The sequence below is a fragment of the Nelumbo lutea genome, chromosome 8 (assembly GCF_056320005.1).
Source record: "Nelumbo lutea isolate HS-2025 chromosome 8, American lotus-T2T, whole genome shotgun sequence".
NCBI classification, from domain to species: domain Eukaryota; kingdom Viridiplantae; phylum Streptophyta; class Magnoliopsida; order Proteales; family Nelumbonaceae; genus Nelumbo; species Nelumbo lutea.
In genome coordinates, this window is record NC_142691.1 from 601,741 (window position 1) to 617,489 (window position 15,749).

Below are 15,749 nucleotides of genomic sequence, written 5' to 3' on the forward strand. Positions count from 1 at the left end.
CGTAGCTCCTATGGGGTGGAGATGATGGGGTTGGTCCATGGATTTTTCTTCCTTTTGCTGCATTTCGCTCAAAGGGTTGAAGGGAGATAGTGCATCAAGTTGTTCGCAAGGGCCAACTTTATCCTCTTCCCTAGGAATCCCAAATGCATATAGTGGGACCCTGCGATGCATGGGCTCTGTTAAGCGAAAACCAAATATAGAAATACATAAGAGTATATAGTTGTTTTATATTTTGACTTTTTAATAACCAATCCAATCGAACTTGACTCAAGATTGTTGGTTTTCAAGTATTTACGATTGGCTTTGGTTTTAGCAAATTTTCAACCCAACCAACTTAGGTTAGTTTCAATTTAGTCATTTGTAAATTGACAAGAATTGAATAGACACGACCATAGATATATTATTATTATTATTATTATTATTATAAATTTTTTTAATATGGTAAAGTGTGAAAATCCCATATTTCTTCGTCTAAACTATTTCATATCATAAATCCAAGTTCTTAGATTTGTTTTTTAATAATACAACTATAATTTATTAAATTTAATTTTAATTTTAAAATTTTAAATTTTAAATCTTTTGATCAGAAAAATCAAACAAAAAATAAATCCAAATCAATACAACTCGAGTTGGCATGTTTAACTAATGGTTAGTCGGTTTCAAATGACAAACTCCACACCTGCCCATGTCAATTTGGTTGGCAAAACAACCTACAACCAAATTGAACCAATCCTTGAATACTCATAATTTCAGCTAAATTAATAGTCTAATATCAAATAAAAAACAATAGTTTGATCTCCAACAATTATTGAAATTTTATAGTAAGAATACACAATTATTGAAATAATTTTATAATAAAAATAAAATAGATATCTAATAAAAATACAATAATTGAAAATATATAATAAATATGAAAAATAACAAATTAGTCAATAAATAGTTCAATCTCAAATAATAGTTTAATCTCTAATAAATATTAATCAATAAATTAAAAATACATAATTACTAAAAATAAATTTATAAAAAAATACAATAAACTAAATATCAAAAGCTAAATAATAGTTTTTTAATCTCCAATAACTATTGACAAATTTCTATTAAATGACAAAATAAAAATAGATTTATAAATAATTAATGATAATATATTTATCAAAAATATAATAAATAATTACTAAAAATACAATAAATATTAATTTTAGTATATATAACTATATAACGAATATACACTATTATTGTAAAATTAATAAATATTATTTTTTTTAGTTTTTTCTATATTTATTAATTTATATAAGTGAAAATAGTTATTTACAATACTATAAATATTAATTATTTATTGAAATTAATAATTCATAAAATTATAATCAGTACTGACGTAGGCGCTTTAGGCAAGCCAACAGCATGTCGACACGTGGCTGGGCGCAGTGCGCAGCACAGGACCAATGGCATGGCCACACGTGGTGACCTCGGATGGCGGTCTCAAGTATTAGAAGCTACCCCCCTCAAGGTAATCATCTAAGACCTAGGTTGGAAACCCGCAACTCTAAGCTCTCTAGCTCCTAGGCAACCTCATATGAGCTATTATACTCAGGCCTCGTCCGCCCTTTCTCCTATGCCCTCACTAACTTGACCGTCGGAGTCCTCACCTCGGTCTAGTGCCCGGGGCCTCTAATGTCCCTCTCTTTGCTGGTCCTCAACCTCGGCAATTCTCGGACCCCACTAGTCCTTGACCTCAGCCCTCATTGGACCCCACTGGTCCTCGGCCTCAACCATAATGGACTCTTCCATATGCCAACTCGTCCAATAAGTGAAACTACAGAGTTGTCCTCATCCCATTCTAAGGGCTCTTGAGGCCAAGGACCTGTGAAGTCCGAGCTACTATACTCAGGCCTCGTTCGCCCTCTCTCATGCGCCCTCACCAACTTGACCGTCGGAGTCCCCCGCCTTGAGCTAGCGCCTGGGGCCTCTAACGTCCCTTTCTTTGTAGGTTCTTGGACCCCACTGGTCCTAAGCCTCGGCCCTCCTCGGATCCCATTGGTCCTCGGCCTCAGCCGACCTGAACCACAATGGACTCTTCCATATGCCAACTCATCCGATAAGCGAAGCTATAGAGTTGTCCTCAACCCATTATGAGCATCAACAAGTACTATTAATACATAATTATTTATTGAATATTATGAAATCTATTATAACTATTTTCTACTTTTAAGAATTTTTTAAAATTCAATACATAATTTTGTTATATTAACTATTTAAAATTTAGTCATGTTAAATATTTTGTTATTTAAATATTTAAATGATATATAAAACATTTACATTTTTTCATTACGTGAATTTTATTTATTTTGTTATATAATCATTTATCTATTTTAATAGGGCTTTTTACAAACAAAAATAAAGCTTTACAATTAACAAAATCATATATGTTTGAAAACAAATTTAAAAAATAGATGGCATGACAAAAGTCAAACTTTTTTTACTAAACTTCCCCTTATTAAAAGCCCACCAATCAAGGCCATTCTCACCCAATACACCATCTCTCTCTAGCAATTGAACATTTCCTCTAAATCTCGGATGGTTGGAATGATGGTGACAGAAAAATGAGAATGAGAAGCGCCAAAAGAGAAGAAGAAAAAAATATAACATAATAAAAACTTGAGAAGCATATATAATAATGTATAGAGAATTGTTCGGGCCATGGCTGAGTTGGGCCTATGAGAGACGTGGCATTGCCACGTCATCCTAGCTCAGCCATGTCGGCATAGCTCGTCCATGTCGGCATAGCTCGACCATGTGGGCCTAGCTATGCTATTACTATGGCCCCCATCTTATCCTTCCAGCCACATGAACTACACGTCATATGGATGAGCACAACTACATATATAGAGGAATAAGGAAAGACGACTCCACAGGGGAATGGGACTCTATCCTGAATACCTCGGTGGCTAACCTCATCCCGACAACCCCGGAAGCCCAATCCGACTAGGACACGGATCTTCGGCTATAAAAAGGTACTCCATGCTCGAGGTAAGGGATCCCCCCAACTTCTAACACCCATACTACTAATTAGCTCGGACCAGCATCCCTACAGCTCGGCCCAGCCATCCATCACATCCTACTGACTTGAGCGTCGGAGTCCTTATCCGAGGATAACTCCTCGGGCCTCTGACTTTTGTTTCCTTGATCACAGGTCTTGAAGCACGGCCTCATCCTTGTAGCTCGGCCCTGCCCTGCCAATAAGGACTATCAGGTTGCTCTCCTCAATTCGTGCACCACCTTGGATTGAGCAGCATCAGATTGGCGTCGTATGTGGGAAACGCACAAAAATCCCTTCCCAAAAATCTTTCCTTACCGCGTAATCAAGAAAGCGATCAAAATGCCCAAGAACCAGCCCAAGCGTTCAACAGGCTGATCCCCATCTCGGGAATCTCGCAACCGCAGTCCTCCCCATCAAGAAACTCCATAGCCTCCAACCACGGTTGATCCTAAGTAGTTTCGAGTAATGCAAGAAAAGGTCGACAAGATATTCGAAATGATGCAGAACCTAGGACTCGCAACACCGCCTAGCAAGACCGTCCCCCCTTATGCACCGACGCGCACAAAGGATGATCCTTGTCCCGAGGACCCCAAAGCATGCAAAGCAGACAAGAGCATAGCGCGGTCCAACCAAGAAAAGTATAATACAACAAGAAGATTGGCTCCTTCCGTCCGCTCTCGTAGCAGGACACATCAAACCACCCAAATCCCGGCCAAGGAAAGGCTCGGCAGATGAACGCCACCTCACGTGGTCTCCATCGCCGAATCCAACTCCATGAAGGACCGCGCAGTACACCCCAAGAAGGAAAGGGCAATGCACAACGCAACTCCAGGCCAAAGGGATGACGAGAATTAAGAACTCAGCTAGCGCTTAGAAGAGCTAGAGCGCAACTAGAGAAGTATGACGCTGGTTGTAGATCAGCCCGCGCCACCGACCATGCCCACGGCCAAGGAACCACCCTTCACCCAAGAAATTGTGGACAAGGTACCTCCTACAGGATGGTGGGCACCTCAGCTTGACAAGTACGATGGGAACACGAATCTCGCCGACCATATTGAAGCATTGAAGACTCAACTAATTATGCACGGATCCTTCGAGGGATTGATGTGCAAAACTTTAATAGCCACTCTCGCAGGTCCAGCCGTAACCTGGTATTCCTCCCTACCTCCACGCTTAATAGCATCGTGGGAGTAGTTGGAGACCCAGTTCCGTGCTAAGTTCATAGCGAGTCAAAAGCATTGGAAGACCTCGACCAGCCTCATGCAGGTGCGACAGAGGAAAAACGAGTTTCTTAGGGACTATCTGGCCAGATTCAACAAGGAAGCACTACAGGTCAGGAACCTGAACCAATTCGTGGCTGTCACCGCTATCCAGCACGGCCTCCACCCATACCCTTTCAACTTTTTCATCTCCAAGAACCCCCTGCAAACCTTGGCTGTGATGATGAGCCATGCGCAGAAGTATATCAATGCAAAAGAAGCGCAGACACATCTACGGGATGAGGAAGAGAGGCTCGACAAAATGAAGAGAGATACTGAGGAGCGAAAGTCAGAAAGATCAGATCAGGACCATAAGAGGCAAGATTACCGACCCAACCATAGACCATAGACACCCCGCCGACCTATCGGAACTTCACACCGCTCGATATGCCGCGGTCTGAAGTCCTGGTGTAAATCCGCGACCGTAACTACGTTTGTTGGCCCAAGAAGATGAAAACGCAAAGCAATAAGAGGAATCGTGACAAATATTGCGAGTTCCATAGAGATCATGGCCACGACATGGAGAACTGCTTTGACCTATGCAACCACATTGAAGACCTAATAAGGCGTAGATACCTTGGCGGGTTCATTAAGAGCGAGAAGCCAGCATAGGAAGAATACACGAGCTCCCCCTGCTGGTGTGATCCATGTCATATCAGGTGGAATCGCCGAGGATGGGAGATTAACTCGAGGCCCAAGAAGTATGCGCGACTGTGCGAAATCGACAAGCGGGGGCACAAGAAGAAGTGCGGCCAGACCATCGCATTCAGTGATGATGACCTCTGAGGGGTTTAGACCCTGCATGACGACGCCTTGGTAATTACAACTGAGGTGGCCAACCTCGAGATAAGATGGATCCTGGTTAACACGGGTAGCTCCATCGATGTACTCTTCGAATATGCATTTGAAAAACTCAACATCGACAAAGAGCGCCTCACCACGGTCAACACTTCCCTAATGGGCTTCTCTTGGAGTCCCTCCTGCCCATTTGGAGAATAACTCTTCCCCTACTGATTGGAGATGGTGACGTTACTGCGACGACCATGGTGGACTTCATTGTGGTTTGTTACCCCTCTTCCTACAACGCCATCCTTGGTAGGGCGATCCTTAATGATCTGCAAGCTGCAGTCTCCACATTTCATCTCGCTATGAAATTCCCCCCCGAATATGGCATAAGGGTAGCACGTGGAGATCAAAGAACTGCGCGACAGTGCTACCTGCTCTCCTGCCAAGGACCATGATTGGCTGTAGAAACACTAATGACAGAAGCTTATGACTTTTGAAATGAGGTGGGGACACAGTGCGACCAACCTATCGAAGACCTCATCCAGGTGTTGCTTAGCAAAGAAGACCCCGAGAGGATAGTCCAAGTCGGCTCTCTCTTAAATGACCATCTCTAGGAAGAGCTTGTACATCTACTGAGAGACCACGCCAACAGATTTGTTTGGTCGGTGGCAAATATGCCAGGGATTGACCCCGAAGTCATCACACACCATTTGAACGCCAACCCCCGCTACCGACCTATCAAGCAGAGGAAGAGGAGTTTCGCAACAGAACGTTGGCAGGTGATTGTAGACGAAGTACAAAAGCTACTAGATGCCGACTTCATTTGGGAGGTTAAGTACCCCGACTGGCTGGCCAACGTCATAATGGTGAAAAAAGCTAATGGAAGTGGAGGATATGCATCGACTTCACCAACCTAAACAAGGCCTACCCCAAAGACAGCTTTCCTCTACCAAGGATCGACTAACTTGTCGATGCAACGGCGAGTCATGAACTCCTGAACTTTATGGACGCCTTCTCAGGGTACAATCAAATCCGAATGCATCCCGATGACTAGGAGAAAACAAATTTTATCACCGACCACTGCTTGTATTGCTACAAGGTCATGCCCTCTGGCCTCAAGAATGCCGGCGTCACTTACCAACGGCTGGTGAATGAGGTGTTCAAAGATCAGCTCAGGCAAAAGGTAGAGGCGTACGTCGATGACATGTTAGTGAAGAGTAAGAAGGTCGAGCAACACCTTGTCGACCTAAAGGAAGTTTTCATGCCCTCAGGAAGTATAAGATGAAGCTGAACCCGACAAAATGTGCTTTTGGGGTCGGGTCGGGTAAATTCCTGGGGTTCATGGTGACACAAAGGGAGATTGTGGCAAATCCAGAGAAGATACAAACCATCCTCGACATGCAATCGCCCTGAACACACAAAGATGTACAATGGCTCACCGATAGAATAGCCGCCCTTAACAGGTTCATGTCCAAATCCACGGATTGGTGTCTGCCCTTCTTCAAAGCCCTCAAACGACTGAAGGAGTTCTAATGGACCAAGGAATGTGAACAGTCCTTTCAAGAACTGAAGCAATACCTGAGCTCGCCGCCTCTCCTCACTAAGTTGAGCCCAAGGGATGAGCTATTGCTCTACCTCTCAGCCGGAGATGAGGTCGTCAGCTAGGTACTAGTCAAGAAGGAAGACCGGGTATGGAGGCCAATTTACTACACCAGCAAAGTTCTTGGTGGCGCAGAAACTCGGTACTCCAACTTGGAGAAAATGGCCTTGGCTCTGTTCACCTTGGCCAGAAAGCTCAGACCATACTTTCAGGCCCACAGCATTCGAGTGCTCACTGGCCAACCGCTCAAGCAAATCCTCCAAAGGCTGGAAGCATATGGTCGCCTGATCAAATGGAGCGTGGAGTTGAGTGAGTTTGACATCGAATATGCACCCCGACCCGCGATCAAAGCATAGTCACTAGCCGACTTCATTGCCGAATGCACATTTAACACTGAGGATCCTGTCCTGCAGCCGCAAATATGGACCCTGCACATAAATGGCTCATCCAATCAGCAAGGCAGCAGAGCTTGTCTCATTCTCCTCGGCCCGGATGACACGATGTTAGGGCATGACCGCAGGTTCGTGTTTGAAGCGTCCAACAATGAAGCTGAGTATAAGGCTTTATTCGCTGGGCTATGCCTTACCTTTGACCTGAGAGCTCGGACAGTAGAAGCCTTCAATGATTCAAATCTATTATTTGGATTTGGAATCTTTGGGTGGATAGGGATAATCCCTTATCCTATCTGCTGACCACATGGGTTCAGCCCGGCCTTTGTCACAAAACCTAGCTGAATTCACTATAGGAGAAATGAACTCTTGAATCCATCACCATGGGCTCTTAATGGGCCCAACATTTACACTAAATGGTCATTGGGTCAAACCACTTTATAAAAACCCAAGGACTGTGAGCAGATGCAAGATTAGCCCATCAGGTATCCCATCAAGTATTACCCTCAATGGTTTTACACTTAACCTCTCAGCTCATAATGATCAAACACTGCCCGATAAGAGATGACATCTCCCTCGGCTACAACGTACAGTGCTGCAATCTCTACTCACATGGATCCCGAGAATTAAAACCTTTTGCAAACATTTTGAAATCATAATATATATGTATAACTCTATATAAATATATTTTGCAAAGCAAATTTCAACGGTTGAAATCAACTGTCAGCGGTTTAGGTTTCCATCAGAGAGAGTGCATCCCTGATCATTCACTTTGTCCGACAAAGAGGCTGATCATGTCACTATGATCACCCACTCAGGTGAATTTTTGGACTATCCCAACATACCCGAGTTTTGCCCCCCTTTAAGCATATCACTGATTGACATATCAAAGACAGTCCAATCCGTCACCTAGTGTATTATCATAATCGAGTCTAGGGGTCAGGTGTACCACTCCAGTTTTTCCCATTTATCTCCAAGGTCTAGGGCAATACTGGAATTTTGGTCTGGTTCAGAGTTTCAAGAAAAACCCACAGTACATGTACCTCAGGTCTCACCCTAACATCTGAAACAAGCCACCCCAACCAATTCGGCGGCACATCAGTGTCAGCCTTGGCAAGATAAATCTCCCCAAATTTATCCAACAGCTGTGAAAATTCTAAACTAACACAAGTCTCATATGTGTCCAGTTTAAGGGTATTACTCAGAAACACATTATGATAACATGAATCAAATATGTACTTTATTCAATTACATTAAATATCACAATGTACATCATTCTGATTGGAGCAAAGGGCATACACTATCTAACTTGCTACTCCAAGATTTCCTAGTCTTTTCAGTGATGTAGGCCATCATCATCCCATGGAGCAGCTGCTTGGGAACTCCGGTAGTCTCTAGCCCATCCCGACTACGAATCGTGCACCGTGGCACATGGATGTTTGAGTTGCTGCTACCCACCTTGACCTGCGTAGGGAAAGCCGTCGAACGAGCTTCCCCGGGTTCCACGTCCTCGTCATCATTCCCCCTCCACCGAGCTCTCTTCTGCTGGCAAGGCGCCCTCTCGAAAGACCTCGAGGGAGGAACTACCTCGGCACGGACCTGCGGTACCGCGCCAGCCCGGCTCTGCCTCCGGCGATTCTCCTTCATCTAGCATACGATATCCTCTTCAATAGCCATCTCTACACCTGCATTAAGAAAGTGCAGCAATGAGTATGAGAACAAATATGCAAAGAAAGTACAAGAAGAAAAACCAATGAAAAGGACAAACCAGCCACCCTATGCATCAACCCGCCAATAGCTGCGCATTTCTATCTTGTGGATCATGCTCATAGCTGACCTTTCCTCCCAAGTAAGCACCGACCATTGAGGTTGGGGCACTCTCGTTCTTGGCTCTTGTAGCACGGCTGGGAAGGAGAGAACCCCAGGACAGTGGACAAAGAAAAAAGTCTCCTTCCAATGCTTCACAGAGGATGGAGCCCCGACCAACACTTTGACGTCCTTCCTAGTTGAGAAATAGTAATAGCCCTATTGATGAGGTTTGAGTTGAAGAAGGAAGCTCACCATACTCAGGGTCAACTCGACATCACGGACGACGTAGTAGGACAGAAGGCCGACCAAAAACCTAAAGGAGTTCGACATCAGTTGCACCAGCAGTACTCGGTACCATGCAAGTACCTCGGCAACCCCTTCGTTCAGAGGAAACCTCAGCCTGGCCTCCAGACTATTCTCGTACACACAAAGTTCACCGGGCTGAGCATCGATTGCCATTTCACCGGGCTGCGGGCACCTCATTCGGAAATCCTCGGGGATGTCATACATAGCTCGGACCCGAGTGTGGTGCCAAACCGGCTACCAACCCGCACTAGAGGGCCCGACCTCGGCATCCTCAAAAACCCCAACCTCGGACTCGTAATCAAACCCACTAGAACCAGAAGAGCTAGAAGCGGAAGAGGAATGAGAAGATGAGGAAGACATCTTACCGTTGAAGCCGAGGAATAAAAATAAAGCACCAAGCAATGATGACAACACCCCACCGAGCTATCCCAACAACTCCTCTCGCAAATGACGAATGGAGAATGCCCTTCCCCCCTTCTTATAACCCACAGGGACACGAATCGACACCAGATCCACGACAGAGATAAAAGCATCTACCTTAAAAAACTCGGGTAGACCAATCGAGGCGACTATTACCGCATGCGCAAAACCTCAGAAATTGAAGCAATAACCTTGACAAGCAATGACCAGGGCATTAATTACTCCGGCTTACCCCACAACAGTGGTCCAACCACCGATGCGGGTGCCAGTGGTTTGCCTAGACCCACCGGGTCAACCAGCTACCCTGATTTCCTGGGGACACCCAACAGCAAAGAAGGCCTCACTTTGTACCAGCCGAGCTTCCCACTCTTCGACTTCAGAACTTGGGGAGTGGTGCTCGAATCCTGAAATTTCAAGAACAAGTTCCTCAGCCGAAGAGCATACCCTCAACTTCAAAGCTTGGCAGACCACAACCGAGCTTCACAATAGCTCGGCACCTGCGAAGCCCTCGACTTTGAAGCTCGACAGACCACAACCGAGCATCATAATAGCTCGGCACTGGCGAGGCCCTCAGCTTCGAAGATCGGCAAGCCACAATCGAACATCACAGCAGCTCGACACTTGGGGGCCCTCAACTTCGAAGCTCGGCAAATCATAACCGAGCATCACAACGACCTCGGTCCCATAGCCCGGCAACCCCAAAGGAACCCATCTCTGCAACTTGGTGCCCCGTGGCCGAGCATCACAACCTCAATTCCGGAGCTCGACCTCCGACCGGAAGCAAAAGGCCTTTCCTCGGCATACGGCCAAGCTAAGCCCTAACTTCGGAAGCTCGGCACATCATAGCCGAGCATTACAGCAGCCTCAACTCCAAAATACTAACCCAGCTCCAAAGCTCGGCACCCCCTGGCTGAGCATCACCATGGCACAAAAACTCAACTTCCACTTCGAATTAGAGTTGTTCCTCGACTCCACCAGGACGAACTTGGAAGCTCACTTCGACACTCGGCTCCCTGTTGAGCTACGTAACCGTGCAACACTTCGGGCCAAGCACTCCCTATCCTCAGCGGCAGAATTGGGGGAGTGGTATTCGGATTCCGAAGTTAGAGCTCTTAGAGTTTTGCAGCCGATAATGGGAAGATTGCTCGGCCATTTTCCATACTGCCTAGTTCTCAAGATTGCGACAAGCGTTGAGGAACACCAAAGGGACTTGAAGTTCTTCAGTCGAAGAACAGACTGGACTACTTCATTACTCGACTTCAGAACTGGGGGAGTGGTGTTCGGGTCATGGCTGAGCTAGCCCTGCGAGACACGTGGATGCCCAGCTATCACCTTGCCACATCATCCTAGCTCGGCCACGTCGGCCTAACTTAGCCGAGCTATGCTATTACTGTGGCCCCCCATCTTATCCTTCCAGCCACATGAACTACAAGTCATATGGATGAGCACAAGTACAAATAAGGAGGAATAAGGAAATACGACTCCATTGGGTAGGGTTGTTCATAAGAAGACCCAACCCAACCAACCGGGACCGACCCAACCCGAATCGGTTGGGTTTTCTTCAGCACCGATCGGTTTCAGGTTGTAAAAAATCATAAACCAATGGTTCGGGTTAGTTTCGATTTTCATATGTGAAAACTGAAACCGACCTGAACCAAACTGACTTAGTAGTTAGTAGTCAGTTCCTAGTTAGTATTTACAACCTACTTAGTTCCTACTTAACTAAGTTGTCTCTATCCTAGTTACAATCCAAGTTAATTTATACTCTTCTAGTTAGGAATGACATTAATGGCAAGTATTGTAAGACAACTAGGCAAGGAATTTTTTTGGACAAGTTTAAAGAAAAGAATCAAAGGATCCAAGTTTTTATGGTCTTTTACACCAAATAGGCAACCAATTACAATTAGAATTCAGTGTCCTTTTCTTGATAACTTTCTATTCTAACTTGGTTCACCCCCTAACAATTTCAGTCTTCTTTCTCTAATAGAATTAGGTGTCCTTTTTTACATCAAATTTCAGTCTTCTTTCTCCAATCTACCAATTTATTACCATGGTTGAACTTAGAGCCAAAACCGATCCAACCCGACCAGGTCGGTTTTGCTTAACACGGGGTCAGTTTCGGTTTCAATTTCAGGTAACCCGACCAGGTCGGGTCGGTTGAAAAAATCTCAGTAAACCTACCCAACCCGACCCGTGAACAGCGCTACCACTGGGGAATGGGACTCTATCCCGAATACCTCGGCGACTAATCTCATCCCGACAACCCCAGAAGCCCAATCCGATCCAGACACGGATCCTCGACTATAAAAAGGTACTCCATGCTCGAGGTAAGGGATCCCCCCAGGGATAACTCCTCGGGCCTCTGACTTCAGTTTTCCTTTATCACAAGTCTTGAAGTGCGGCCTCATCTTTGTAGTTCGGCCCCGCCCTGCCAACAAGGACTATCTGGTTGCTCTCCTCAGTTCGTGCATCACCTTAGATTGAGCAACATAAAAAATAAAAGTTGGAACGAATTTATTAATTGGAACCATGATTCAAAGTATCGATATCAGATGTATCGTATCGTATCTTTTAAAAATGATAGGGTCCAAAATGCCTTTTCCCAGGTGTTTCAAACCCCAATCTTTTTAATAATATAAAACAACCTATAAACTTTCAAAAAAACCAAAAAAAAAAAAGTGTAGGCTATTTCTAAGTACCAAAACACGTATCCATACTTTTAACCTTGGTTAGAACAAGTAACTTTGGACAATCCGGATTTCCTACTAACTCACCTTAGATTGAGCAACATCGAAAATAAAAGTTGGAACGAATTTATTAATTGGAACCATGGTTCAAAGTATCTATATCGGGCATATCGTATCGTATCTTTTAAAAATGATATCGTCCAAAATGCCTTTTCCCCGTGTTTCGGACCCCCAATCATTTTAATAATATAAAACAACCGATAAGCTTTCAAAAAAAAAAGTGTAGGCTGTTTCAAATACCAAAACACGTATCATACTTTTAACCTTGGTTAGACTGCCTTTACTACTAACTCAATCACCTGATGATAGTTGTCCCATTTCATGTTACCTCATTATTACGTGCAATAATTTACACGCGATATATATTCCCCTCCCACCCCCCATTCTAGGGCTACCAAACAGTACCACCGTAACAAGGACTATCTGGTTGCTCTCTTCAGTTCGTGCATCACCTTAGATTGAGCAACATAAAAAATAAAAGTTGGAACGAATTTATTAATTGGAACCATGATTCAAAGTATCGATATCAGATGTATCGTATCGTATCTTTTAAAAATGATAGGGTCCAAAATGCATTTTCCCAGGTGTTTCAAACCCCAATCTTTTTAATAATATAAAACAACCTATAAACTTTCAAAAAAACCAAAATAAAAAAAAGTGTAGGCTATTTCTAAATACTAAAACACGTATCCATACTTTTAAACTTGGTTAGAACAAGGAACTTTGGACAATCCGGATTTCCTACTAACTCACCTTAGATTGAGCAACATCAAAAATAAAAGTTGGAACGAATTTATTAATTGGAACCATGGTTAGAGTATTTATATCGGCATATCGTATCGTATCTTTTAGAAATGATACCGTCCAAAATGCCTTTTCCCCGTGTTTCGGACCCCAATCATTTTAATAATATAAAACAACCGATAAGCTTTAAAAAAAAAAAATTGTAGGCTGTTTCAAATACCAAAACACGTATCGTACTTTTAACCTTGGTTAGACTGCCTTTACTACTAACTCAATCACCTGATGACAGTTGTCCCATTTCATGTTACCTCATTATTACGTGCAATAATTTACACGCGAGATATATTCCCCTCCCACCCCCCATTCTAGGGCTACCAAACAGCACCACCGTCCCCCCCCCCCTCCCATCAATTCCTTCTCCTCTTGAATAGGCAACTTTTGTTATATATTTTATCTTTCTATGTCTGAGTAAACAAATTCCCTTTCCATTGAAGAAATCCTGCAGAAATTGTTGCACCTTCGGAATTCTGGTTGACCCACCAACGAGAACGATGTCATCAACCTAGCTCTTGTCGATCTTCGAGTCTTGGAGGCACTTCTCAACTAGTTCCATGCACTTTCTGAACAAATCCATGTTCAATTCGTCAAACCGGGCTCGAGTAATTGTCGATGTCTTCGTAGAGGGAATCAATTTCAATGCTTGTCTACGTCGTAGAAGATAGAGTCCGCTTTGCCCTCTCGCAAGCAGTCCTCAACCGCCGCAGAGCCCTGGCGTTGCCACTGATATCCTTCTTGTGCTTTCGCTTGAACTCTACAACGAAGTAGGTTGACAAGGCAGTTGTCAAAGTCTTCCCCGCCGAGATGGGTGTCTCCAGCGGTAGCCTTCACCTCGAAGATCCCTTCTTCGATAGTCAGAAGAGAAACGTCAAACGTACCACCACCGAGATCGAAGATGGGAACATTCTTCTCGCCAAATCTCGGCGCCTTCTTATCCAATCCGTAAGCAATTGCAGCAACAGTGGGTTCGTTGATAATCCGCAGAACGTTCAGTCCAGCAATCGAACCGGCGTCCTTCGCTGCCTGCCTCTGCGAATCATTGAAATACGCCGGTATAGTGATGACCGCATTCTTGATTGCATGACCTAGAAACACTTCTGCAATTTCTTTCATCTTAGTCAACACCATGGACGAGATCTCTTCGGCAGAGAAGTGCTTATCTTCCCCTTTGTAGTGAACAACGATCATGGGCTTGTCGCCGGGTCCAGCTATAACCTTGAAGGGCCAGAGTTTCATGTTGCTTTGGACAGACGGATCAGAGAATCGCCGTCCAATGAGCCGCTTAGCGTTGAAGATGGTATTGGCTGGGTTCATGGCCAGCCAATACCGTTAGTTGGAGATAAACTTGACAGAAGTAAGAGTTTACCGGATGTATGTCAACTTGATCACGGTTGTTGGAACAGGGGAACTTCAACTGGGGTTCCGATCTACTGCTGCAATAGGGGTGTGCTTCCGCGTTCAGATTCTTCTCTTGAACATCAAAGGCGAGACAAATTTGTAGCTGAGAGACTGGCGAGATGATTGACTTTCTAATGCGATTCTCGTCCAAATACGAGGGATGGATGCTTCGGGCAACAACTACTACCGTTGTTTCTGCTCAGCCAGAGAAGGTAGAGAACAGGGGGTCTGCAACTGGTTTGGGGAGCCGAGAGCCGAGAATATTGGAGGAGAGAAAGGGGAATGACGGGGAAGCAATGTTTTTAAAAATCGACCTGGAGGCTAAACCTTTTTTTTCTTTGGGTCGTGGGTCACTGGTTTGACCTGCTGGGTTGAACGGTTCAGATCGTGCTGATAAGTATTTTTATATATGTTATATGTATTATTTTATGTTTAATATATATTTTTAAATTCAGTGTTTTATCTTGTTATTTATAAAAAATATTAAATATTACAATTTGAATAAAAAAAAGGGTTTTTTTTTCGTGAAAATAGCATGGTAAGGCACCTCTTGCTCCTTAGGAGACATAGATATTGAGAAGTTATTCAACATAAAAAACACACCACAATGGGGTGCAAAGTTATGACATCTAAAAGTTTGCATGCATTGAGTGTGCAACCCAATGCATTGTTACCAAGTCAAGCGGGTCAATAGTCAAACTAGATGGGTCAAACAGTTTTTGACTATCTGATGGGTCTTGACTTAATTGGACCCATAATCCTAACTAGGTGATGGTTCAAACAATTCAACTAGCGAGGTTGACTATGGGTTGAAAACATTGGATAAAAGATATCGAATTGGAGGGAAGATGGTCGTTGTCACACTTGGTTTGGTGTTGTTAGGTAGAAGAAGGTGAATAGTATTCCGACAATTTTTTAGTTGAGGGAAATTTTGTCTTAAAAAATTAAAATCTTTCCATGCTCACTGTTTTTGTCATGATTTAAAAGCATAACTGATTTTGTCAAATGACCAAATCTGTTCATTTATTTTGTAAAAAGTCATTTTTAATATTTTGTTATTTAAGATATTTAGTTATTGAAAAAATTATTTTTTAATTTATATATTTATTAATTGAATAACATTTAAATTGTATAATTCATAAAATTATAATTTACATTGTTACGAATATTATTAAATCTATTATAATTAATTTGTATCTT

General features: G+C 43.5%; 1 protein-coding gene across 1 annotated transcript; it reads right to left on the reverse strand.

The window, feature by feature from the left end:
- Positions 1–13,332: 13,332 nt before the first annotated feature.
- On the reverse strand, positions 13,333–15,068 carry LOC148842067 (heat shock cognate 70 kDa protein-like). The gene has a single exon (XM_088959211.1). It carries the CDS (start codon positions 14,463–14,465, stop codon positions 13,788–13,790), a length of 678 nt encoding a protein of 225 aa, XP_088815337.1. The 5' UTR covers positions 14,466–15,068; the 3' UTR covers positions 13,333–13,787.
- Between the last annotated feature and the right edge of the window lie 681 nt (positions 15,069–15,749).

Excerpts from the sequence above, each read along its gene's own strand:
- LOC148842067 (XM_088959211.1), bottom strand. The coding sequence starts at position 14,465 with ATGAACCCAGCCAATACCATCTTCAACGCTAAGCGGCTCATTGGACGG.